Source organism: Zonotrichia leucophrys, chromosome 10 (genome assembly GCF_028769735.1).
Source record: "Zonotrichia leucophrys gambelii isolate GWCS_2022_RI chromosome 10, RI_Zleu_2.0, whole genome shotgun sequence".
In the NCBI taxonomy this organism is placed as follows: Eukaryota; Metazoa; Chordata; class Aves; order Passeriformes; family Passerellidae; genus Zonotrichia; species Zonotrichia leucophrys.
The window spans coordinates 11,740,930-11,768,748 of NC_088180.1; the positions used below are offsets into that span (position 1 = coordinate 11,740,930).

The following is a 27,819-nucleotide window of genomic DNA, read 5'->3' on the forward strand; positions in this document are numbered from 1 at the left end:
AAGCTGGAATTTTCTAGGGGATGTTTTGACACACAGAACTGCAACCCCTTTCTCTGCCCTACCCATTCTCTAAGTGTTTAGTTAGCTCAGTTAGCTTAGTTAGCTCAGACACATTTCTTGTTGCTGGGAAGGTAAGGTAGGGAACAGGACTTGGAGAGTAGCACTGAAAATTCAGCACAGGATCTGATTCTAATACTCATTGAGTTAATAGCTTAAAATAGGAGAGTACTATGGCTATGAAGGATTTTATTACAACCACTGTATTATTAACAAAGTCATTATTTTATAATTATACACTTTGTAACATCTGTTTCTGAAGGTTGAAATAAGAATCATGCCCATTTCCTGCAGGTTTTAGTCAATCCCAGACAGCTTTCTCTGTAACTGGCAGTAAGCTCCAGTGTACTCCTCGTGGGTGCTTTCTGAGTATCTTGCTGAGGCAGCCAAGTGCCTGCAAGTAATAAAATCCTTTGTTTCCAAAGTAGTCTAATCCCTCCTCTTACAAAGTTTTGGATGACTTGCTGGTAACAGAGCTGTGATTCTTCCTCTTGATGATGGCAGTGATGGGCCCATCAGGTAATGCCTTGATTGCATTCCACGCCTCAAAACGAGTGAGTCCTTGCATGGCAGTTGTGTGCACTTGTAGGAGCTCATCACCAGGCTGAACAGGGCTGCTCTGCTCCAGTGCAGTCCCTGGGGACAGAAAATGAATTCCTTTTAATTCTTTCTGTGGAGGAAACTTTAATGGATCTTTCACTTACTAGTGAGTGGATCACCAGTATGTTTGCTAAAAACCACCTGGTCCCAGCAGGCAAATTATTGGCACTGAACAATATAATGCTGCATTTGAGAAAATAACATTTCAACAGTTATAAATCAGCAGTCAGTTATGAACCCCACAAGGCTGCCTGAGTTGGGAACATGTTAAGTGTGTTTACCTTTAAATATCCTGTTGATGATGATGGGTTTATCTCCCTGAATAGAGCCTTTCCCTCCTTCCAGACTGAATCCTAAACCAGCAGATGTTTTTTCTAGAGTTACAGTGCAGATTGTATCCCCAGTGGCTGGAAACAAATGGAAGGTTACCACATGGACAGCACACAGTCTAAAAAGCTCAAACATCTGTTACAAGAAATTAACTTTTGGATTGTTTGCAAAGGTCCTATAAACTGCCAAATGAAAGAGAAAACTAAAGCTTTTAATTTCTCATTATGTCATTTTAAGGCCCTCTGGGAAGCTGGGGAAAGAAAGTTATGTTTGAATTAATGGGAGAATGGAAATGTGAGATATAACTAGAATTATAAAAATCTGTTAAATTAACAAAATCTAAGGGAAATATTTGACTTCATATTAGTTAGGAAGTTGTAATTGACTACCAGGCTGCTAATTTGCAGTGTGGAAATAAAGCTACAGATCTACAGTTAATGCTTTAGAAATAAAACCAAAACCAAATCAAAACAAAACTATTCTGAAAGTGAAATATTCTGCAAAACTCTGACCTTGCTGTGTTTCAGATGTAGCCACCTGCTATATCAAACAATAGCATATTGTTTGTTCAAACTGAAATTCTCTTTCATGAAGAACAAGTCTTGTAACAATATTAGAATAAAGAATCACTGTTCACTGAGTTGTCATTATACCTTCAATTAGATGATGTGCTACAATAGCCATCTTTGTACATCTACAGAAATCCACATAGAGAATCATGCTTGGGATTTTTAAGAGTTCTTTTATTTTAGAAATCCATTAATTCTTTCCCTTTTCAGGAAAGTTATTTCAAATATTTCAATGTCTATTTTAGGAATGTTTTATTAACTGTGCTGTCTTTAATCAGGGTTCACTGATTTATACAGCCACTGCTGGTTTAATGAACACTTGGATTTCAGGTGATGAGTAAACACTTATCAAGTGAGGGCTGCAAGATAATGCCTCTAAACTTACCAGATTCTTGTGAGGCATCACTTGCTACTGATGATGTACTAGAGCTGATTGAAACATTGAGATTTTTTTCTCCATCTTTGGGTTTTCTGGTGACAACAACAGCTTGTCTGGCTTGCCGTGCCTGTCGCATGATTGCTGAGGCATCACTGTGAGTTGCACCTTTCAGACACTTCCCATTAATGGAGAGCACTTCATCTCCTTTCTGAATGGTTCCTTCCTGACAGGCCAGGCCATTGGGAAATACTTTGTGAACCTATTGAAGAGCCCAGTCACCACACACACACACACACACAAGGGAATAGGAAAACAGGACATCACTAAACCCCTTAGTTAACACTTTATACCATGTGCATTTTTTATTATTTGCCAGGAATAAGGTGCTTCTATCACATTTCAGGATGGAGGATGAATAAATTTGCACTGAGAAGCTTTCCTGTGCACATCCCTCCTCAAGAAGCGAGGGGAGCAGTTTGGCCCTGGTACCAGATGGCTAAAACTGTGCTACCTGTGCTATGTACCTTGCATATTCTACCTCCTGACCCCCTTGCTGCTCATGAGAGGAAGGAGGTGTGAGACTTATCTCTAACTTCCAGACCCCTGATGTGTTTTACCCACCTCATTTTTCCAGACCATCCTGCATGGTCTTCTATAAGCATGTGAGTAAGTTGTTGGTTATTTCCTGCTGAGGGCTGTGTGCTCTGCCTCAGCTTTCAGAGCTGCTGGGGAGGAGGCACCCAAGGAAGCAGGACACTGCTACCAGACACCCGGAGAGGCTGCTCTGTGCAGAAGGAACCTGTTTTCACTCACTATGGTCCTTCCAACCCTATCAATACAGCTGCCTGCTTTGATTATCTAAAAGCCAAAAACTGTAGCAGAAAACCAGTTAGGTATGTATTTGTAGATAGAGGGCTGTTTTTAGAATATTTTTAAGATGCTACTTACTGTTACCACTTTGTTTTCCAGATCAATGCCCCCTGCCAGACTGAATCCAAGCCCACTATCTTCTTCTTTATGCAAAACTGTAACATGAATATCATCAAGTTCCTAGGCAGAGAAAGGAATGAAGTCAAGAACTTTCCAGAAGATATGTCACAATGATTGGAAAGTCTGTTGTGCATTTTTTAATGAGACTTAGTGGCATAAGCATAATATTAAGTTGCAAAGTTTACCAGACACATTCATTCTACAGCTTTCTGAAAATCATGCATGAAAAAAGAAAAAAAAAGCAGGTTTACCTTTAAGGTTTCTTCATCTAGGGCTTTGACTTCCTCTATAAGCTTTGCCAGCTCCTCAGGGGAAAGCAGAGAAATGACTGACTGCCCCAACACACCGGATGCTTGAGGTGAGCCCTGTTCCTGTTTGTCTTCCTCCTTCCCTTTGTCTGCCAGGCTCACCGTGTATTCTCTCAGCTCTGAGAGGCTGTCCCATTGTGACAGGAACAAAAAAGAAACATTGAGCTATGAGATAATATACCCACTAAAGTAAAGGGCAATTTTGGAGAAGTTATCTTTTCGTCTTAGCATGTAATTCGGGTGGTAACTCCTACAACTATTATAAATACAGGCAAATGGAAATTAATCGTGTTCACTTAAAGGAAGTACAATCCATTGCATAAAATAATGAGAAAAATTTCATGGCCTCAGGCAAATGCACTTAAATCTGTCTTACCGTGGAGATATTAGAAATAATGCTCCTTAAATAGGAGGATGTTTGAAATGTGCATGTATGGATATAACACAAATCAAAACAAAGATTAACAGTCCTGAGTCATTTAACCTTCATGCTCTAAAAAGTTCTTAACTTAGTCTGTGTTTTACTTCTGTGTGCTGCTACCTTAGAACTTTAATCTGCCAGTGAATCAGTGCAGCTGTTCATCAGTGCTGATTTGTAAATCTGAGTTTTAAATATGGTATCTTACTTTAGGGAAAAGCCAGTGTCCAGGTGATGGTTCTCACTCGCAGCTGAGGTGGAAGGCCCATCCTCCTCCATGGAGGACTGAGACACTGTGTCCAGAGTTTCCCATGCACTGTTTCCAGAAGAGGCTGGGGACTGAGGAAGGCAAAGCAATGATTTCATTAAAGCAGATGACACCTGGCTGCTGATGGAATAGATTTTGCTACACTTCTCATCAAATGGCTTCATTATCTCACAAGCCTGGGCAGCAGTGAGAGGGAAGCTCCGTGACCTCAGGCTGTGCGCTTTCGCTACTGACACAAGATGGGAGTTTACAGCCCCTGCAGTGAGGAGACTTGATGAACTTTCAGTGCTGGCATTGCTGCTTTTCTCTGAGCTGCTTTTCTCTGCTCTGTCAATGCTCTCCCTGCGAGAGGAAGATCTATCCAGGCTCTTTGTAGCCACAGGTGGCTGTTGGTGGCTGTTTTCATGGTGTGGGTGGAAGGGTTGGTTTGAACAGGCTGGAGCTGCCTCTGCCCCTGCTGCAGGGCGAGAAGGTTCTTTCTGCACCAATGGTTTTAGGCTCAGCCTTCGGGGGGTTTTTTCAGGTGACTGTGGAGCACTCAAGGATTCAAATGAGCTTATTCTTTGTTTTATTGATGATCCTCCAGGAGACACACGTGAGAAGCTGGATTGCTGTTTTTTGCTGGAAACACTGTCCTGGTTGGGAGGACTTTGATCTGCCTGTGGTTTTAGATCTGAATTTGCTTTCCTCAATCCTTTCAGACTTTGGCGGAACCAGGTGGGCTTTGGTGCAACAGGAGGACCCTTTTTCACACTGTCATTTTCATCTGATTTTAGCACTTTGGAACCCTCTGATTCTGATTTCTTCAGAACTGTCTCTGAGCTGCTTCGATTTTGATTCTCCTTTTTTTTGTCTGTGCCAGGTTGCAAATCCAAGTGGACGTTGTTTTCACTCATGGTAGGATTAAATAAGCTTTTTATGCAGTCAGAAATTTTAACCCAGGGGTCTTCTGTTGTATCAAGACTATAATCTACCCGTGCTTGTCTTTTAAGTACAGGCCTTTGTATTGATGAAAGTGGATTCCCTGTAATAAAAAGACATGGATTATAAACAACCATCCATCTACTACTCGCTGCATCATTATTAATTCATTAACCTTGAATTTCATTCAAACCTCTGATAAATTTTTTGAAGTTTCTAAAAAATTTAAACATTTAAAAATTCATAATTCTTGATCCATAAGTTCTGAATCCAGACACTGAAATTGACTGAAAAACCGGCTCTTGCACACTTAAATACGAGATTGTTTTTTTAGAGGGTTTACAAATACTGACATTCTGGGGTGCTGAAATCTTGATACAGGATGTAACAGCTAAAATAGAAAGTTAAAATTGCAATGTTTTTTGCTGCCTAGCGAAAAAGCTGGTGTTACAGTAGATTCTTTTAAAAAACATTTATTTCCTACATTTATAAGTATATCCTATTCTAAAAAGACTATCATAGGAAGATCTTCTATATTTATGCTTCCTCACATTTCCTCAGGCATTTCCAGTTGATTTTTCTGATAAGTAAAAACTTGATTCTAATATGGGAATATTTTTTACTTCAGAAAGCAATTAAGCATTTTAATGTTAGACATGGTGGAGCTGAATGGCAGCAAAGTTCTGTTTATGCATCTGCACAGGTGCTGTTTTCTGCTTCAGTGGGAACTTTTTTTAAGGTAACATTTTTACTGTTTTTAATTATCTGAGCCATAACTTACAGAATTACATAAGTCTGTATGTTGTAAGAGACCTCTTGAGATTGTCTTGTTCCCTTAACATTAAGTTTCCTTAATTCTAACTAGCACAGCAGAAAAGTAACTTATCAGTGGTTTGTACCATTGCAACACTAGGGTCTTGAAATTGTGCATAAAAATATCCTTTAGAAATGCTAAGACTAAGCTTTAATGTGAAATGTTCAGAATAACTAAGCAGTTTCATCTGAAGCAATACAGAAATACTGTACCTGTCCATTAACATTTTTTACAATAAATCATCGCTTATGCTGCTTTTGATCTAGATTATCTTTTTACAAAGATTAATAATTTTTAAAAATTACAATAAATCATCTCTTATGCTGATTTTGATCTACTTTCCCTTTCTTTACAGAGATTAATCAATAATTTGAAATTTCGTCTGTTCATCCCAAAATTTAGAGATAAGGTTTGAAGACTGTATTTAAAGAGAAAGTGAAGTCAACTCAATACCCATTTTGAAATCCAAACTAAATACTACATATTTAGCTGGGGGAAACAAGTTAATTGAATTAAACTTACCTAATTTTTCTTTTCTTTCTTGATCTCTGCCCCCTGGAGCAGCAGCTGTGTGCTCCTTGTCACTTGCAGTAGGAGAAGTGGTGAAGACACTGTGGGTTACATGGGTTTGATGTCTCTCTAGCATTGCTTCTCCAACTTCCTGCTGAACAAACAGGAAGGAGAAGTGTGTCAGAATGCAATTATGCAAACCACACTATATATGAATCTGAAAAAATATTTGAATCTGCAAAAAAAACTAGAAGCCCTATTTAAAATTGTGGTATGCAGGTCTCAGACTGAGTAATACAAAATTTGTGGGGGATAAGGGTTAAAAAAATTTAAAGCACTAATAAAACCTTTTCTTAATGATCTGAAATACATTCTGACCAGAAGTTTTCTCTCTTGGGTATAAATAGATATAAAGACAATCTTAATAGAGGAAGTTGTCTTCCTGAACAGATCTTGATTTTTCATGGATTTTATTGATCTTAAGATTTAGGTTTTTCTCATCTAGAATGACTAAGTACGAAGAGTAAGAAGTTGCAGGGAGTGGTAAGTTCAACAAGTACTTATTGCCCTTAATTTTACTTCTGAAAGTTGATTTTCTAGCAGTGATTTCTACTTAGGGGATGCTAAAAATGACCTTACCTAAGAAGCTTAACTGAAGTTTTCTTAGATATTAACATTATATATGGACTTCAGTTTGCTCTGTATAATTTTGAATTGATCTTTGCAGTTTGGGAACTGGTTGGGGGGGCAGTTTGTGGTTTTTGTGTCTGGTTTGGTTATTTATTGTTTTGGTTTGGTTTTTTCTGTGATTTTTTTTTGTATTTTTCCTTTGCGTTGCATTGAGAGCAGTTCATTTCTACTCCCATGTTACTAAACCTGAAGAAAAGAAGTTTCAGTTTTAAACAAACCACAATTTTGTTTCAACATGCAGATCTCACAATCCTTCACGCTCATGCAAAAGTGAAACACACTCTGTTGCCCTAGATAAGAGAGGGAACTGAAATTTAGTAATATACAAATGCACACTGTTTTTAAATACTGTATCTCATCAACAAAGATGTATGTTAAATGGTTTTATTTAATACCTCTTGGTTCCAAGAAATGTATCTGAGCCCAAGATTCCCTGCTGCACATGTTAGTACTTTCTTCCAATAAAAATCCACTACTGAAACAAAGAAATTGTTGTTTTATGACTACTTCCATAAATGATATGACTCTGTGACACAGGTAGTTGTGGTGAGCCACACCAAGCTGGCATCAGAGGCTGTGCAAACCCCTCCAGGCCCAGCCTAGGGCATAACCCTGGAAGCAGAGCATGCTTGATTACCACCAATGGCACATGCTTGTGAGGAGAGGCAGGGACTCAGATTCATTCGTGCAGCTGCTCTCACTGGGATTTTAACTCAGATACCTTAGTATGGAAGATTTTCTGCCGACAATTCTCTGCCTTCTGACCTTATTTTGAACATAACGTTTTGTGATATACTGGCTTCACTAAGATACTTGCCTTATTTTCAAAACAGAAGAGCCTCATCTTCTTCCCCCAGTTCTCACATATATATATATTTTCTCTTTCTTTCCTGCTCTTCTTCTTGCTGCCATGCAATGCCGCTTTGCCTGCCTCCTCCCCTGCCTCACAAATACGCAGACACAAGGAAAATGTTGTAAATTTTACTTTACCTGAACACTCTCAGAAGGTGATGCAGCCACTTCGGATACAAGCTTTTCTTTTCTGTCTGCATTAGCCTGGTCATCACAGGTGCAGTCCTGCTTGAAGTATTTCCTTGGTGGAGGTTTGGGCTTTGATGATTTAGGTTTTCTAACGAGGATCTCTGATGACTTCTTAGTGTTTTGCAAGGCTCGACCACCTTCGCTACAGGTGGGAGGGGAATTTCTCCCTGAATTACTGGCAGAGAATGAGTAGAGCAGCCCAGGCTGCTGGGTGATTGGTACATCTACGCTGTGTACCCTTGCTGTCAGGTCTGTGAGCTGGTGCACAGCAGCAGCAGGGGCACAGGAGGCCCGGGGGGCGCAGCTGCTGTCGCTGCTGGAGCGGGTCATGAGCCGCTGAGCCCTGCGGCTGCAGCAGCCCGTGCTCCTGTCCGTGTGCTTCTCACAGGGCTGCCTCCCGTGCCAGCTCAGCTCCAGCCTCTTAGCACCTGCACCAGGAACATGGACAAATGCCTGCTCAGTACAGGCAGAGTGCTCGCTTCTAAGATTCAGCTGAAGAAATCTGCCCCTAAGTATCATCCTCGGGCCATGCAAAGGTGTGATTTATGCAATGAAGGCTTGTAGGGTCAAGAGTCAACAACTAAGCTCCTGAACAACTAAATAATATTCTCCTTATCTATAGGTATGTCAGCACTATCTTTTTACTGATGATGACTGTTACCTGTTGGTTCTTTAGAAGACACTCAAAGCAGTATCATTACTGGAAGAGCTTATCATACCTAAGCTGGGCAAATAGCTCAAGCCATGACTGCATTTCCTCACAAAAAAAGGAATTAACAAGGCTTACCCCTAGGGCATCACCTTCATAGCTCCTTGTTGTCATAGTCCTGTCACTTACAGAGAGTGGTTTGAAAAGCTCTAAGCAGAGCTTGTGAATTGGAGAGGATGAGCAACTGTGAGAGGAATTTTGCACAAGAAATTTTTGTTGGTAATCAGACAGACTTGGTCTGTTCTCATCACTCTGGTAACATATCATGGAGACATGTTAGGAGAGCTGTCCTGTGAGGTTTCCTCCTCTTTCTTTCTGCTTTGGGTCACTTGACTGTTTTCGAGGATTCTAATACAGTGTGTACTCATCCTTGACATCTTTTAGGTCCAAATTACCATATCTTAGTGAATGCATTTATTCCCTTACCTTCAGTACTCCACTGATGTCTCTCCTTTCCAAATCTGTTGCTTTCCACAGCTTGTGCAACAGCTTCTTTTAGCTGTTGCTCAGACACCTAGGAAATATGATGCCATTTTACTCTTATGAGGTGAGTTAATTGCACGCCATTATATTTGTATATATCCCAGTATATATGAAGCACATCTATAGATATGCTCTTTTTAGTGGCTGTTTAGGTAAAATGGGACCTTTCAAAGGTAAACATTCTTTTGTAGATTTCACTGGAAGTGGAGTCCTGGATTTACCAGTGTAAGGTAACTCAATACAGCATAGTTAATGTAACAATTTAAACTTAATAATAATTTCTACAGTATTTGGTGCTAGGAAAGATTTTGTTGAAAAATCTTGCAGGAATAAAATATTGTACTTCAATATTAATTTAATTATAAATATTGGCAGGGCAAGACCTAAATTTTAATTACTGAAAGGTAGTGTATAAACATTTATTTCTTTTTGGGGAGGCATGTTCCCTCTTTCAAATTATTTACTTATTACTGTCAATTCTTTCTTACATAAGAATTATGTTTTGGGTTATTCCTTAAATATTATTTCTTTAGTTTCCTTATTCACTGCATAGAACCTCATGTAAGACTGTCACCAGTGATCTTCAAATCTTAAATGATTCTACTTAAGAGAGTGTATATCTCAGATTTTTTTTTGTGTGGAGTGATGATCATAAAGAGATAAGCATCTTTGTAGTCAACATTTTTCCACCTGTGTTAGATCAGCATTTCCTCCCTCTTAGTTCTCAATACATGCTATATTGAAATTCAGAAAGAATACAGACTGTGCTACCTGTGGTTCAGGGTGTCTGCTAACAATGATTTGTACTGCACCAGGATCACAATGGCTCAGCACAGCATAAACTTCATTAAGGGTTGTATTTTGTACTGAAGTTTCATTAATTTCAAGAATTTCATCTCCACACCTAGAGAGATATTAAAAAAAAAAAAAAAAGAGAGAGAATGTGAACAAAGATTTTTCTCCTGACCTCATCTTACTCATGTGAAAATATAAAAAAATCAAGTTCATAAGGTCGGCCTAATTAATTTTCTTACAGATCAAATCTGTCTTTCTGTCCTGTTACAGAAAATGGAATGGGAATGAGTTGGATGTCAAGGGGTTTTGGTCTGCCATGTTGCATGCAACCTCTGAGCTTTCTGCATGTTTAGCTGTGCACATTTGGTGTTCTTTCTGCTGTCTGCAGCTCAGCTGTGGCTTCCACCTACACCTTCCTTTCCAGTTAACACTTTGCTTCTCATGTCTTTATATTATGTTAGTGCTCTTTAAAGTCAGAAACGATGTTATCTTTCTGCTACATAAGTGAATAACCCGTTAAAAGAAAAAATCCAATGACAAACTATCAAAATCTGCTAAACTGGATCTTTATAGAGGGAATCAAAATTCGGCTCATATGGAAACTGAGATTGCCTTGCTCTGCTCTAGTTCTCACACACATTAGGAGCCTGACTGAAGGCACTGATTTGCATCATACAAATATTCAAATCATTTAAGACTACAGTTCTTTCAGCTAAAGTATTAGAGAGGAGGATTACAGAACACCTAAACTTAAATCAAAAATACTTCACTGAAGCTGCTGTGGTCAGTTCAGTTCTCAATATGTTCAACACTACTAGTTGATCAAAAATCTCTGAAAGTGAATTTCTATACTCTCACTAAAGCTCATTTCAGCAAATCTGTTTTTCTATTGGGCAAGAAGTGGTAGAATTTGAGGAGCTAGTATCAGAAAAGAAATCGAGCGCTCAGACAAGCCAAGTTATGTGATGTGTTTAGGTATTTCCAAATACTTTCTCATTTGGAGATCACCTCCAGTAGTTTGTCTAACACCTTCAAAGTAAGCACAGCTTAGACAAGAGGAAGAGATTTCACTGGTTTGCTGTATTTCTGGAAATCTCACATATCTGAAGACATGCTCCAACCCTGAGAATAGCATATGTGCCTTAAACCCCAAATTCCCAGAAATCAGTATTTCTTCCTGCTCAAATAGGTCAAAAACAAACTCATAAAACAGATCAATGAGAAATTTGTAGCATAAGACAGCCACCCTTTCTCATCCTACCTGAGTCTCCCATCCATATGTGCCACTGAGCCTGGTGAGAGGGTGTGAATAAAGATCCCTGAAATACACTGGAAGTAAGGGATGCTACATAGCCCAATTCCAAGGCCAACACCTGGCTCTGAAAGGATCAATAATAATTAAAAAAACTCCATAAGAAACAGTCAAAGCAAAGCAAACCATTGAAGAGCCTTCTAAAAATTAATTAGATGTAATTCTTTTTTCTGCACAAACCAGAACCAAAGTCTTGTGTTCATGAGTGTTGCACATTCAGTATGTGTTGCTGCTTCCACTGCATTTTTCTATACCTTTCTATTGTTTTATTGCGGGGTTGTTATGGGGGCTTTTGTCCCCTTCATGATTAAAGTGTAACAGACACAATAGAATGCAGTTTTGTTTTGCAAAATATCTGTCAGTATAGAAGAATTCAAATGACTTTACAAGGAGACAGAATAGGAAAAAAATTAGGAGCTAAAATTAACAGGGAAGAAAAGCTAAAATTAAGGATATATGGCTACTGTTAGCTATATAATTTCAGTCTTCTTTCTGTTTTATATAATACAGCTGAAGACTTGTGAGTTTACCCTCTTTGCTCTGGACAATCACTGATGTCAGATCCCATCCTGTGTGTTTGGTAAGTCACTGGTACCTCATAGAGGCTTTGCTTTGTTTGTTGCTCTGATGTTCCCATATTTAAAAGTTTATTTCATTGTGCCAGTAGTTGTTTATAAAAAGAAGATGATGACAGTTGGAGAGGAGATGAAAGAACTACAAGAAGATGTAGATACTTATTTTATTTGGCTTTAAGCCTTTTCAAGAGTGAAATTAACTGCTTGCATAATTACGGGTAAGAGTTGCACAGTCTGCTTAATAAGAGGCATTTCTTGGCAAGAGCTTTACTCTTTCAAGTGAAGGATCTGAATGTGACTCTAATGCTTGAGAGCAAAAACTCTTCAATGATTGGCTCTTGAGGACAGATGGTGTTCAAAATCCTGCTGTTGATAGATACTTGTTAGCCCTGACAGGCACCAAGATCTAATTTAGTGTATTAAAAAAACTTGGTTCAGGAAAATAATCAGGTTTGTGAGGGAAGACATTCACAGAGCAAATGAACAGTGGTTTGTCAGTCAGTGCTTTGTTGGCAGTGCTCAGTCAATGTCAGCACTCACCTTTGTTTAGGGTAACTTCCATTATGACCCTGTCATTGGGCTTTGTAGGATTTAAGGAGAATGCTCCATTTTCTGAGCTGAAAGAGCTGTTTTCCTTGGTTATGCATGTACTGGAGCTCAGTGACTGACACAGGAGGGGTGACTGACAGCTGGAAGCAGAATGAGGTGTGCTGAAGCTTGTCCTGACTGTAAGTGTCAGAAGACCCTTTTTGGCCTGCTGGAAAGAACAGACAGTGAGTGAATGTGTTAAGCTCACATGCACATTGTGTCTAAAACCAGAGGTTGTTCTGGAGGGAGAATACATAACCTTAAATTTCTGCAAAGCATCATAATGTGTTAATCCATGCATGGACTCTCCATTCAGTTCCAGGATTTCATCACCTGTTTCAAAAGAGAAAATTTATATTACCATTACTGTATTGTGCAATAAGTTACATGATAAAATACATGCACTCCAAAAGACTCTTGCAAATGCAAAAATGGATGCAGGTGTAAAAGTCACTTAGGGCTCATTTCAGCTTCAATCTGTCTTTCAGTCATTTTTTGGGAAGTGGGAAAAGGGAGAGAAGAGGTATTTCCCACCTTCTTGCAGCCTCCCATCAGCAGCAGCAGCTCCACCAGGAAAGATGGTTTTGACATAGATGCCTATTGGTCCATAAATGCTGTCTTTACCACCAACGATACTGAAGCCCAAACCCTAATTTATGAAAGGAAAAGTGTGTGAGAACCCATGTTCAGTTTTCATAACAGTTCATTTGCAGTTCCTTCTGTATTACGTACATGGGCAGTATTGTCAGTGGGGTAGTATAACACATGAAAAAATAGTCAATCACATTCCTGAAGTAAAAGTAAATGGGAATTTCAGCAGAATCCTCTCATGTTTTGCTTTTTGTTTTTTCCAATCAATTAATTCACATTGTATGAACATAGGAAGGTGTCTAAATTATTTTCTAAATTTTTTCTTGGATATGAACTGGCAGCCCAAAAGTAACAACCTGCAGTCACTTCTCTGCAGATTGCAGATCACATTTGTGACATGAAGTAAAAATCACAGTAAATCAACAGAGCCAGTCTTACCTTCCCTTGTCCTTTCATCAATACAATGTTTGAAATCACTGAAGCCTGTGAGCCACAGGATGTGTGCACAAGTTGTGCTGTACTTAGGGATCTAGATGGCCTCGAAATTGCCTGTGAACATTAAAAAAAAAAAAACAAAACCCACCATTTTCTTTTATGCATAAACAGAAATTCTTGAACATACATTGCAGCAACTTGTTTATTTGAAATTTTCTTCCTTATAACTGATCGTACTAAAAATTCTTTAAAAAAAATCCTTGTAATCTTCATATTGTATTTGTTATTCAGAAAATCTCTGCTCACTGAACTTTTCCTGTAGGGACTAAATTGGAGAAAAATTAGGATGTTGGTCCTTGAAGTGGCACAATGGTGAAGAAAGATATATTTGTGCTCTGGCTTGTGTCCCCATGCCCAAACCCATTTGTGGTCATTAGGGAATATAAACAGGTATTATAGTTTTTGCCTTCAAGAACTGAACTAGAATCAAGACATTCAAAATCTTTCCTTCATCTTGTGGCTAAAAACTTTATCTTGGCACATACCAAACCTGTTTTCAGCATTTTCCCCAAAATATTAATTTCTGCTGGATTTCCTAAATTCAGCCTCTGAGATTTGTCCCATTTTAATAAACTTTTAATGAAATATTTAGTGAAATATTTAATGAAAACCTCCTATTTCAACATGGAATTGGGTATTACAAGATAATTTAAGCACTGACAAAAGTCATTACCCAAAGCTAGCTACGCATGAAGTTCAGCAGGGTCAGAGTTAATTGCACTCATTACACATCTGAGAGAGTTCAACACTTTTTTTCTCTTTTTTTTAATGCAGCAAAGTGAAACTAGCAGATGTTGAAGAGTGAAAAATTGGCCAAAATTATGGCTTCTGCATATGTGAGAATCTCAATTTTGACATGAAAACCAGCTTATCTATTCCACATGCGATTTGGAATGGGACTAAGAGGTGAACAGGTATGTAACACCAAAACCACACTCTCCAGAATGCATTCCTCTGTCAGACCAGGATGACTGTTTATTCTGGTATGAGTCTTCTGAATCTGAAACAGGAAATTTTCAAATTTCCTTTGTTTCTGTGTGAGAAGGTGTATTTTTTATTTCTGTTTGTGGTGGGTAGCAATACCCAAAGCCAGGATGCTGCCAAGGAGCCTTTTCAAATGGGCAGCCATGCAGGACCTTTGAGGAGAAGGAAACCCAATGAATCCTTGATGACTTGTCTGTGCACTCAGGTGTGGTTTGGTTGGGTTTGTGCTCTGGTTTGCAACCTCCTTATTCCCGTTAAAGCCTTGGGTCCCTCAGGGTTGGTGATGGGCCAGGAGAAGGCAGGGAGCAGCAGGGAGGGAGGTGGGAGATGAGTGTGAGGAGCTTTGCCTCCATCTCCTCCTCCAGGTCTGAGTCTGGGGGCCATAAATACTTGAAACATTTCCCAACATCTCATGCATCAGTTGGCATCTATCTGGAGAGCACCTGAGCCAGTCTCCAGCCTCCTGTAACAGGTGTTTAAATCTGTCTTTTTCAGTGGGGCCATGGTCGGTCCATACCCGCCTTTGGCCATGACTGGGCCATCGCAGGTGCCAGGGGAGACTGGTGGCACTGGGGCTCAGAGCGGGGTGGTGTAAACCACCCTTGGGAATTTAGCCACACCATAGAACCTGCTGGGCAATGGGAAGGAGAACATGGAGAAATGGGGGTTTGCTTGCATGGAGCCTTTCCTTCTCTCCCCCCACCCAGAGAGGAGATGTTGGGGGAGAAAGGAGGCAGAGTGACCATCGCCTCAGCAGGGCCTGTGGGGCAGGGGGATCTGGCAGGATGCGCCATGGTCGTGCAGAGAGCCCTGTTGGGGACAGCAGCGTGTGTTCCTCAGGTGTCTCTGTGGCACTCACCGGGGCTCTCCCTGCAGGGCAGTCCAGCTGCTGTGACAGTGATTTTCGGCCGGCGTGGAGGCCGTGGGGTGGGCGCTCCCTGAGGGGCCCAGCTCTGCACGGCGCCGGGCCCTCCACAGCCCCGGCCCAGAGCGGGCTCGCACCTGAGGGTGGGCAGAGAACCCAGTTACTGCACAAGGCTTGGACAAACAGAACAGGCATGTTAGGCAAATGTTACCCAGAAATGGTTTTCCCATTGTAAATCTCGTTGAGAAGGGATCGATGTTTTCAGTTGTCACTTTGGCAACAGTAATTAATATTAAATATAGTGAAAAGCATGCATTCCCCACCAAAAATGTGTTGGCCTATTTAGAATACACCATTAAAAAAAGCCCCAAACCATAAAATGCAAACCTTATGCACCAAACCGGGATGCAGGATGTTGTGAATACAGCAGCTGATGATTTTATTCATCAGCAATTCTTAGCTAAGGATCCCAGAATAAAATTGGACAATGTTCAACATTTCTTTTAGCGCCATAGCACCATCACACAATGGGGTGGTCTGCACCCCTTGAGTATTGCAAGAAAACAGATTATTGCTCTGCAACTTACTGGTGGAGTTACTGCGAGTCCGCTGGCATGCAGCCTTACCGTGCAGAAAACCATTCTGTATTTCCAAACGCCTGTCCTTACGTGTTGGTGTTTCCTAAAACAAACAAAAACCCAACAAACAAAAGCCAAGGCTATGCAAGAAATTTCCAAAGTGATCTATTCTTAAAAAACCAAATTTCTTCTACTTTGGCTTGCATAGATTTCAGCCTGAATCTAACATGGAGCAAAATTCATTATTTAAGATAAATAGGAGGATAAAGGGGAATGAAGCGCAAAACTTTGCTATAAAAATGATTATAACAAAGTAATAAGATAGAAAGAGATTCAGGTCCTTGGATAAAATGAACAGAAAATTAATTGGACCCCCCCAGTTGGTCCAGACAGATGAATAGCTTGATGGATGAGTAAGAAATAGCCATGCTTATCTGATTTCTGGAGGTAGCTCATACTTTTCAATATGAGCTACCCTTCCCTACACACCTTAGGGAAGTGTTAAATTCAAGAGAAAAATTCCTAATCCCATCTATGCAATGGTGGATAGGTGTCTAACTTGTGATTCAGATGGATGTTTTTCAGTAAAAATACAATCTGAGCGTTCAAAAACCTCTGAGGACTAAGTTTAAGAGCTTTCAAAAAAATCAGTACCTTCCATTTGGAATCTCCTGTTGCTTTTGAAAATGTGGCCCCTAATTCTAGCATTTAAAAACTAGCTTTCTAAATACAGGTTTTTAGAGCTGTTGGAAAATAAGTACATAATCACATCTGAACAACAGTTGATCTTAGGAATAATTTTGGAGTTGTTCCTGCTAGTCCTGATTCTGATCCTGTTTCTGTGACACAATTATTTTGATCCTGAGGGAATCCCAGTTAAAAGAATAACATTATTTAATACAGACACCATATGGAAACTGATATAAATAAAACAATATGCCAAATTTTTGCTCAGTGTTATTCTGCAGGAGCTGCGACAGGAGCAGTGTCAGAGCACGTTCAGAAGTTCTGTTGGAGATACAAGGCCTATGGAATGCTGATTTTCCTCTTGGACAGCAGGTGGGGGTATTGCCAAGTAGCAAAATCCTACTAAGGCTTTTCCCTTAGGGAACTCCTCAGAATTAGAAACACGGAGAAGATCCTTAAAGATGAATTTTGGAAATGATTTTGCAGTGTTTCTCTTGCCAAGCTAGCTGGCTGAAAAGTCTTTGCTATTAACTATGGATCCTAGATTCACAGAACTGCTTTGTCACAGGGCCTGCTCTCTGGCTTCTCTGGGATTTATGGATCTTCCCTTAAATCCATTTCTGCCTTTCTTCTAAATGGAAAATTAACATTGGCAAGCTGTGTGTTCCTAAAGAAGGGTTTGAACGGCCCTTGCTAGAGTTTCCCAGAGCCTTGGCTTCCCCACAGCCTCTGTTTATCTGGGAAAAAGCTATGCTGAAAGCCACCAGAGTCTGACCACAGGAGGTTTTGGGTTTTGTCATGAAAGGCAAAACCATCTTCAAATGTCTGAATGAGCAAATTCCCTCCTCTCTAAAGTAAATGTCCCATCACCCCACAGTTGCTCATGCTTACTTTGTGAGCCATCATGATGTTCACCAGCCGTGTTGGTGAGGGAATCAGAGACTCAGCCTCCTTTCTAGGCAGGTCTTTCAGTGATTGTGCATTTAGTGCTAACAGTTCATCCCTTGGGCTCAGGCAACCATCCCTTAAGAGAAAAAAAGAAACATTTGTATATTATTTCACACTGAATAATATACCCCTGTTCCATGTGCTACCTGTCTCACTATCTGAGGAGTCAGTGCAGCTCTCCCTCTGCCTTGACCAGTGCTGCCATGAGGTGCCTGGCTGTGTGATACCCCCATCCCCTGCTAGGATTTTTCCCCATTGCTGCTCTCTTCTGCCTAGTCCTGGTGATCACTGGCTGACATTCAGGCAAGAAATTCCTCCCTTCTTGCTGTCTTGCACTGAAAAACTGATCAAAGACTACATTTACTTCCTGTCAGGAACCTTGACTCGCATTGCTTTCCAGTGTCCTTGTGGGATTGATGCCAGCCTACACTGCCCTTTAACAAGGAATCACAATTTGAAAACCTCATGTTACGTACACTCTCTCTTCTTCCAGGTTTTATTTCTTGGTGTAATTGAGCAGCATAGATCCCTGAGTGGTCACAGTTTTATTTTTCTACAATCTTGACCTGTGTCTCCAACTGCAAGCAATGTAAGGAATGATTCCCAGACACCATTTCTTTTCTCTGGAACTGAGCTTCAAGGCATAGCTTGTCACAAAAAGCTGGTTGTGCAAACTCTGTGCAAACAAATGTCTCTGTAATAACTTGCTAATTCCTCATGTACTGTACCTGTTTGCTGAGCCCTCAGCAGGCACATGGCTCCCTGTTAGCCCTTTCCAGAAAGATGCACATCTCGGGCTCCTGGAGAGCTTCATTCCCGAGCTGCTGTTCCCTGATGTTGAACACAGCCTGCAGATGCAGCTGTCCTGATCCAGAAGATGAGAGTTTGCATGAGCAAAAATGTACTTAAACTGTTAAAAGTTACTTACACTTATTCTGAATCTTTTTAAGAAAGGCTTAGAACCAGGTTGCCTCCCAGGAGAACAGGAGCCTTTAACACTGTCCATTTGAGAAAAAACAATGGTGTTATAGAGTCAGTGTTTTACAGAAGTTATTTTCCTTAGGACTTCAGTGGCTTCTGGCTACAAGAGGGAAGAATTACAATATAGTGTCCCTTTGCATGAGGGGAAGAGAACAAATAACAGACTTTTCATAGTAACTGGGTAGACTTTGCCTATGCTAACTATTGTAAGAATAGACAGGGAGGAAAATAAACACATGCCAGAAAATTAAATGCTCTGGAAAACAGAAGAGGTCTGAATGGAAAATAAGCAAAATAAGTGTATACAAACCACTAGAAGCTCCACCCCTGCTGCTGACTTGTTAAGTGGGGGCAGGGGACCAGAGAGGTCTGCAGCAGTGGAAAATTTTTTGTCCACTCCAGACTGGTTGAAATTGCTGTAGTGTGCATTGCATCTGGAGGACTAATTGTAAGCATATCTTCAATGCAGTTATGAATCATTAACACAGGGCCATTCAGAAGGAGTAGTGCTTTGAGACATATATGGAAAGCAAAGAATGGAGCAACTAAGCACATGAAGCACAACACATTTGACTAGGAACTGCACTCCTGTGGCACAATGTGAACACCTAAAAATTCTAAAGAGACGAGGAAAGCTGGAAAGTTAGCACACAATTTCTTTTCCATTTGCTTAGTATTTCTCCTGATTCAAGAGAATCATTCAAATCACTCCCTTATTCTGCTCCCAGCTGAACCCACCTCCTCTGCCCTCGCCAGCCTCTCCATACTCCACAAAGTGAAGAGGGCTCCCAGTGTATCCTGGATCCAGGCTTGTTCCCAAGAGATTTGTGTGACTGAGGTATAGATTTCTGAAGGGGAGGCAAATTTCATATATTAGGACAGGCCACAAAACATAACAGTGGTCAACTGTCTGTGTTGCTCCCAGGGCCCCTGGTCAAAGTGCATAAACTATTTCCAGTAATCTGTAGTCCTCTGAGAGCACAAGGAAAGCTGTGTAGCCACTTTCACCATCAGTGGGGCTTCATTGCCTCCCTAGGCAGAATTCATCCAGCCCTGAGGATGAGAATCATTGTGCTGCTTCACCAAAAATCAATAGGTATTGCATCATTCCTAAGTGACAGCAAACACAAAATGCAAATTACAGCAATGTCAATAAAGGTTATTATCTTCCAGGCTGACTGCCGAAGCCTGGCTCCCATTCTGAAACCTGCCAGAGTGAATCTAAGGCTGTGAATGAATGAAATACTTAACTTGGGGCCCTAGGCTGAGTTCAGTAGGTAATGGATAAGGGCTATACTTGTATTGACTGACTCTTTAACTCTGTGGGTTTGCTTGCATTCCAGATTGTCTGCCTTTGATGAGGAGTGTCTGAATTTTATGAAGCCTTTTTTGTTTGTGAAGAATTTTTCTGGTGAGTAATATGTTGGTAAGGATATAAGCATGGACAGAGTTCTATCTTAAACCAGTTGGCTTGAACTGTAATATTAGTTTTGGAGCTTTTATATTTACTTTTCACCCAAGATAAATATCTTGGGAAATGCTTACTTGAAATCAGGATTACATTATGTTCTTTTTTTTTCATGATCTTATGGCAGTTCTTTGAAGTCTTCGGCATGGTAACAAAATAAAGATTAACATTCTGATGCCTTAAAATTTGAGATCTTGAGTAGCAAAAAATGTGAGTTCCTTTTCTGTTTGTTTGCACTGTCCTTTATTTCAGGCATGATTATGACGTTAGAAGTCAGATTCTGCATACATGGAGCATCCATTGAAACTCACAGGTTTTTCAATAAGGTGATGTGCTTGTTGTAAAACATGAGAGATGTAAGATAGATATTAAAGGCAGGAAATTATTCTGCCATTTGGCTGAGTATTTCTGAGATGTCAGCTGCTTGTGGATTTGGGCTGTTGTGAAAGAATAATGATGTTTAAAACTCAGTGTTTAAGAAAGTCATTTTCTTCCTTTTTCCTATAGTCAGAATTCAAGTTTGGACTTGCCAGCTTCTGTTCTTAGGAATCCCTACTCTTGTGAAATGCTCCCTTGAAAGATACACATATCTTCTCACAGACACCTGTCAGACACACACACACAACTTTGCACAGCTGTTCTCCACACTTCATTTTATTGATTTTCATAGGCCTTTTCAGACTGTTCCCAGCTCATCTCTGATAAAAGCTGTCCTGCCTTTCCTATGGCTTGTTCACAGTATATAGCTACTGTGTTCATCATATTTATAAATATCCTCCTAATTAATTGTCCAAAAGTGTTGCATCTCTGCCCAGTTTCACAGGATATCACAGAGAGCAGTGGGTTTGGCTCTGAGGTTTTTCATTGCAACACCATGAAAGTCTTTTGGGGAAGAGATTGTATTCTGTACAATGGGACATGTGCCAGGCTGGAAATTCTGGGTTTTATTGGGACATCCATATGAAACATCACCAAATATAAACTGATATGAAGATTTTTCCAAGAACTGTTAGTTGCATGCACTTAGTCACCAGGAAAGTAGAGGTTAAATCCCTTGTACACAGCAGAAAAATCCTGGGAACAATTTTTGTTTAGATTTGTAGTCATATTACCCAGTTGGGATATATTTCAAATTAGCTTTGTGTCTCAATCATTGCTGCAATTCATTTGGGTGAATTACTTAAAAAAAATAAATTTTTACTGGTCTATGGACATGTGGCAAATATCTGTATGTTGTCAATATCTGTATTTTTTGGGTCCTGGATATAGATCATTATATTCATATCCAAGTTATTGCAACATGACAGAAAATTAATAAAAGCTGTTCTTCAGAAAAATAAATTTTGACCAATTCTTGTGTGCACAGTCAATTTGCTTTGGGTTTAGTTCTTTAATATTTTTTTTCCTGTCTCTGATTATTTTATGCATAGAGATACTGCTGATGGTTCCAAGAGTAAAGACAGTATTTATTTTTACATCCCTTTCCTTTTTAAAGGATCCCCTTTTTTTGTTCTGTTTGTTTTGAAAGGGGATTTGTAGGTCTGAATACAGTGAGTACTGAAAATTTGCTAAAAAGAAGGTTGTCAGATTTGAGGTGGGGGCAGGTGGATCCTAGGTCAGCCTTGTCTCTTCATTATTACAACATATATTTAAACACATATTTTCTGCCAGTGAATAAACTCTCTGCTTTGTCTTCCAGCACTTCAGGACTCTGAGGAAACTTTTATCTGCATTGTATGTTCCACTCAAAGCAAAATTTGTATTTAAACTGAGTCTGCTTGGCTGAAAGATAAAAAGTAAAGGACTTTAAGAGCCTTCTGGAATGTTACACAGGTGAGAATAGATTAACTTTTCTTGTGTTTTTTCTGGAAAAACAATTGGTACATCCAGGCCAACTCTCTCTTCCTGTTCCCATTTTTTGTCATCCAAAGTGCAAAGCTTCTGAGAATGTTTTTTGTCTGCCATTTAAAAGATTCGTTTTTCCTTCATGCTTTCATTAGACATTTCTAACCCAGAGTCCCATCTCAAAACATCTAATTCCAGATGTTGTTTAGAAATAAGGGTAACCATGGCATCTGTGGAAAACTGAAAAACTTTTGTGCACTCTTAAAGTAAGACACAGTAGTTAGATTGTCTGAATTGAAATGTTATACAAGGCTAGTTCAAGTAAGGTCTTGGACTCAGTTAACCAAGTGCATGACAATGAGCTAATTGACTGCTGGTTTAAAAAAAAAGGAAAAAATAAAAGGAAAAATATATCTAACAGCAGGACAATAATTTATTAAAATATTTAGCTTTTCTGATCTTTCACAGTCTTATGACTGTGAAATGGCTGGGATTTCTGAGAGAATATGGTCTTTGGGGATTTTCTTCAAGGAGCATTTTTTTTTCTGCATCAGTTCTGACAGAAAGGGCCAGAGTCTCTCTGGCATTAACTCCCTTCACTGGTTCTGACGTACCCTAGCCCAATGCCTTAGTCTTTTAAAAGTATTTATAGTAGGTGTAATTCATTTTCCCAGCAGCATATTCCCTTTGAAACCAGTAAAATGGCAGAAGCTGGAAAGCCAGGATGATGCAGGGAGCAGGGCATGAGTCCAAGCCTTGCCCTAGACTGACAATTCAGCACATCAGATGTTACAGAAGGACCTTTCCCCTGCCATCTGCTCTTTGGTGTGTTCTTCTGGGAGCCTTTACTGGCCTGCATTTTGCACCACATGCTGTATTAATGGAACAGCTCCTCTCCCAGCTTGCTCTGGGGATGACCTGGTGATGGGCACCAAAAGCAAGAAGGCTGGGCAGACAGAAAGAGAGAAGTGTGAAAACTGAGGAGAACACATAAATATCTAAATAAATACAGTCTCTTCTCCTGGCTTTGGTTTTCCATCCTGCCCGTGGGCTTGTGTTTGAGACATTACAGTCTGTTGCCATAGCACTTGTCCTGGTACAAAAGGGCCAGCTAACTGGTGTTTGCATCAAGGCAAGTTAATAAAATTATATTCTGCTGATGACCAAAGGACAAAAATTACCTTTTGCTTTTTTCCCTTTTTCAAGAAGAGAGTCAGGAACTAAAGGATAAAAGGGATGCAGAAGTTTCTAGAACTAAGTAAAGCCATGCAGTCAGGTCAGCTTAGTTCTTGCATTTATTTCATCAGAATTCAGCCCTTTTCTATTCTAGTTTATTCTAGATGAAATTTCAACCCTTCTACCAGCCCCATTGTAGCTCTCAGCACTTCCCAGGGGTTTGGGGGTGTTGGGAAGATGTAATGGAATGAGTAGTAGAAGTGCTTCTTGCAGCAGGTCTCACACTCAGCAGAGCCTGCTGTTCTCTGAAGGAGCTGATATCATCTATTCCTGCCCAGTTCTCCAACAACTGGAGTGATTTCAGTCTGAGCAGGCAAAGACATCTTCCACAGTGTCTGCTGTGTCCGTGCTCAGGGTATCAGATGCTGCTTACCATTTCTTTGGTTTCTTTTCTTTCAGGCCTTGTGAAAATTGCTGATTTTGTGAGAAGCAAACTGTAAAGGAGATCTGCTTGTTTATACATAGACCAGCTGGCAGTCCACCATACCATACCATATCATATCACACCATACCATACCGTACCATACCATACCAAGCGCACCTCATCTCAGAAAGTGTCTGAACAAGTGACACCAGGGTAACCCTGGGCCTCTAGACACAGCAAGTAATAGTCAATATAAGTGAATAGTGGGCCACAGAAGCCAAATTAATTAAAAGACAGTTCATCTGCTCTCATTGCTGACAGAATATTAGAGGAGGAATAAAAAATCTATTATTTAGTCTTGCAACACTGATTTGCTAATAATTTATTGCTTATGGTGTATCCCATGCAGTCAGCAGAGTATGGCTCAGAGAGGCACTTATGATGTTCAACAGAAAAAAAAGGAATTTGCATTTTGAATGCTGATGTTACAGGTTCCCCCTTACTCTGGAGAAGAAATACACAGGGAGCATTAAATCATGCAGCACTTTTAGGCATTGTTCTCTCCTTCCTTGTGACAGCAATATTAAGTTGTTCAGTTCTGTGGGAGTTATTAACACCTTCAGAGTCACGCTTAGGGCTGGAGGTGCTGGAAAGGAGAAGAATAATGGAATATCCTCAAGAACACCACAGAAAGAATGGAATCAATTTTCTTGAACAAAGACAAGGATTCTTAGGCTCTGAGTCACACATCATGAATTTCTGAAGTGTCACATTTAGATGGAGGAGAGAGAATTACACTGGGACATGAAAAAATGCCTGTTTGACTTCTTAAAGAGAGAAGGCTTAAGCTTTGTAAGACATGTGGTACAGAAGATTGTTCTGACAGGCTTGTGCTGTATGGAAGGTAGAGATCACTTCTTTCATGCTTCAGGGGAAAGCCTCAGCAGCACAGGACAGGGTTGGTGTGGCTGTTACCAATGTTCATCCTACTTAGCAAGCCAAGATAAGACTTCAGAATCACTCATTGATCCGTGACTCTGAAAGGTATGGAAGATTAGCAAGTAGCATTTGAAGAGGTTTAGATTGCTGTGAGAGCTCTGGAGTGGGAATTTAATGGTACTCATAGTCTACAGCAGCACTAAGCAACTCCAATGCTGCTGTGAGGGACTGACTGAGCTGCTGACTGATTCATGTCAGCATCTGACACATGTCCTTCAGTGACATTGATGCTTCAGCCTAAGAGTGGATTTATATCCTTAGCAGTTCTATTTTATATGTGAAAAGGCATTGTGGGACTTATTCTGTTCCTCAGATCCCCGTTTTAGCTGCTTGCCAGCTATAAAAGCAAACAACCTAAACTCCCAGTCTGAGATAAGATACTGAGGAGTCGCATGTGGGTATGGATCACAGCAGTTATTGGAGCCCTGCGCACTTGAGAGATGTACAAGGAAATAGACTGTGGCAGCTGACACAAACCTGAGTGCTTCAGCTTTTGAAAAGAAAAGATGGGGAGTGCACAGAGGCCAGCTCCCTCTTCACTCAAAGAGACATCAGCAGGGTGTATAAGGACTGTTTGCAAAAAGGAGGAGTTGGCATGGTTTTGCAGGAAACTGAGTGAGTTTTGGGACTTGGGTCTTGTTTTCTGTCAGAATGCAATAGCAGGTTAGTTTGGTTTTGTCTTTCTGCAGGGACTTTTTCAAGAGTGGAAACACCTTGATTCATCCTGCTGTAGTCTTTGTGATGCTGGGCATGCTGTGGTCATCATCAAGGGTAAGGGGAGATTGTGATTTTCAGTACCACTTGTGCCACTGTGTGTTTAGACATAGATGTCTAATTTTAGCCAATATATATTTTATTTTATGTAAAATAAAATAGAATATACAAGGAAGACGTTTTAGGTGAAAGAATCAGTTCTTTCAGGTAAGCATGTATCTGCATAGATAAAAGGCATAAGGTAATAAAGGAGGTGCCAGGATGACACTTGCAGTGATGTCCTTTTCACATCACAGCACCAGGTAGGGAGAAAGTGGAAAAATTAGGCTATCCTACTGAAAGAACTTTCTAAAGCCATCTAAAATATATTACTCAGACTGAAAAATTGTTCAGATTGTTTGGGTTCACATAGCTGATTAAAATATAAGATTGTAATAAGAGGCTCTTAGACTTTTCACATCTCTAGGAAATGTGACATCTCTGGTAGTTTTAGAGCCATCTCTACCTTCTCCCTGAATAAGAGGGAAGGAGCATCTGCCTACTGAATCTCCTGTGTCTGACACAGTATTAATATAATTCATGCTTGCCTGCCTTGTGAGATATCATGGTATCGCACTACAAGAGCACTTTGCTACAGTGACAGGTTTATATTTTGAGCTGAAGAGTCTCTTGCAGATAGAACACGCCAGCTGTACTTGTCTGAACACTGACAGTGGCCTAGAGGCACTGATTTCAGCAGGTTATGCATCAGCAGAGTGCAACAGCACAGCAGGGAAGCCAGTATATTTTCATGCCTTTTATGCAGAGCAGGAACACTGCACGGTCATAGGTTCTGAAAAAGCCAATAGAACCCTAAGTTCCTGAGAAATAGTAATTAATCCATTTAGGAACTACTGCAGTGGGAAACATTACAATACCCAGCACAAGTTGCCTACCTTGGTGAGGAACTTTCTTCTCGTGTTGTTGCAGTTCTCGTTTGCTGCAGCTTTGGACTGGAGGATGCTGGTGACCACACGTGGAGGATCAGGTGGGCTGTCCTCTGCCTCTGCTGTGTATGGCAGCTGAGTTCTGGGACAGCAGTTAAAATCCTCTTGACCCCAGCTTGTAGAGCTCTCCAATGGATCAGGGTATTTCTCATCAGGACTTGACCCATCATCGCTGGTTTTGGCATTGCAGAGTATGAGGGATCTTGAAATGGAGCGAAACTTTCTTGACTTCCTGTTCCCAGCACTGTTCTTTTGATCCATCTTCAGAGAGCTGCTGCTCTTTTTCCTATCATTCTCCCATTTATGTGGCATGATACTTTGAGTAGTTTTCTCTGCTTCTGTGGTGCTAAATATCCTCCAGGAAAGGAAATATAAAAGTAAGTTGTAATATACCCTACTTTCTCCCACTTAATAACCTACACTACTGGAAAGCCCTAATGAATAAATCGAATCAACAGAGCCTTTCAGTCTGAGAACAGCCACGTGATATCTCATGACTTGCTAATTCTGCTTCTGTGCAGAGCTCTCCTAGATCCTCCTTCACCTTTTCATTCTCTTGCCATGTTACCCAAGCAGAGTGGAGTGCTTTTGATAAATGTTTGTGATGCTGCCATTGTCTGCTTGCTTTGGGCATCTGCTGAATTTGCATGTTGAAATCCCAAATTGAAAAGGAAGATACTTTAAAAGCATTACTCTATCCTCCTAATATTATTTGGAAAGAAGAAGCTCCTTCTGAAGTTTGATTCATGAAACCACTATAATTCAAAGAAGATTAATCAAATTGTCAACTCTAAATTCTCTGCCTGGCACATCCGAGTTTTAAGTGGTTTAGCAAAAGTCAATCTTAGCCTTGAGAGAGTAAGGGATGTCAGGCTGCCATAAAGCTTCCACCTTTGCAAACCAGAACTCACTTTAGACTGTGCATTTAAGAGTAACAGAGGGATCCAGTGAAGCACTTAAGATGTGAATATCTGATTAGGGATTGAATTCTATAAAGGAATACACCTCCAGTACATCAATCAAAAAGTGTCCTATTACAGAAATGGTTTATTTCAGCACATGATTCAACATATAAAATTAAGATAAACTGGAAAAAAATATACAATCAAAATATAGCAAAATTTGGAGCTTTTGTAAAATGAGTAACATAATGAGCATTTTAAGATAACAAAGTAGTTAAAACTCTCTCAAAAATTTTTTTCTAGAAATGCTATGGTAGGTATGTGTCAGCTTAAAATTTCAACAAGAGGATGTCTAAATTAATTAGTTTGACTCTCTCACCTAAGTTCTATCATAATATTTACTACACAAACTTTTCTATTCTCCTCACAGAACCTAACTGATACCAGTGTTGCCAGTCTAGAGAAGATACCGATTGAAATGTAAGTACTTGCATAAATCAAAGATGCTGTAGGTGTTATACACAAAACTGAAAATCAATGTAGTTTGAAAAGCATTTTCAGGTATCCTATTGAGAGAAAAAGTTTGTCCATTGTGCTCTTAACTGGGCTGTTGCATTTAGTTTGGGGTTTTTTCCCATGTTTCTATGCAGAATTAAGAAGATATGTATATATGCATTTTGTACCTGAAGTTTCACTGGTGATACAGACAGAAAGAAGGCAGATTTTCTAAAGGCTCCTTGCAGCCACAATAATAAACACAGGCCTACAAACTCAGACCAAGCCAGGATAATAAATCCAATTCAGCCTGGTAATAAAGCT

At 40.1% G+C, this 27,819-nt stretch overlaps 1 protein-coding gene across 3 annotated transcripts; it reads right to left on the reverse strand.

The window, feature by feature from the left end:
- Positions 1-226: 226 nt before the first annotated feature.
- On the reverse strand, positions 227-26,470 carry IL16 (interleukin 16). Of its 3 annotated transcripts, none has more exons than XM_064722351.1 (20): positions 26,048-26,470; positions 18,234-18,370; positions 17,449-17,581; positions 15,919-15,973; positions 15,287-15,429; positions 13,387-13,497; positions 12,892-13,006; positions 12,617-12,690; positions 12,310-12,523; positions 11,144-11,261; positions 9,859-9,991; positions 9,031-9,118; positions 7,845-8,323; positions 6,177-6,318; positions 3,860-4,943; positions 3,177-3,360; positions 2,884-2,985; positions 1,942-2,194; positions 939-1,064; positions 227-693 (listed from the first exon to the last, which is right to left on the reverse strand). In XM_064722351.1, the coding sequence occupies exons 1-20, from the start codon at positions 26,408-26,410 to the stop codon at positions 500-502; spliced, it is 4,248 nt and encodes a 1,415-aa protein (XP_064578421.1). In that variant the 5' UTR covers positions 26,411-26,470; the 3' UTR covers positions 227-499. The 3 variants fall into 3 exon arrangements, with proteins under 3 accessions (XP_064578421.1, XP_064578420.1, XP_064578419.1); XM_064722350.1 differs by having other exon boundaries at positions 6,177-6,315; positions 15,880-15,973; XM_064722349.1 differs by having other exon boundaries at positions 15,880-15,973.
- Between the last annotated feature and the right edge of the window lie 1,349 nt (positions 26,471-27,819).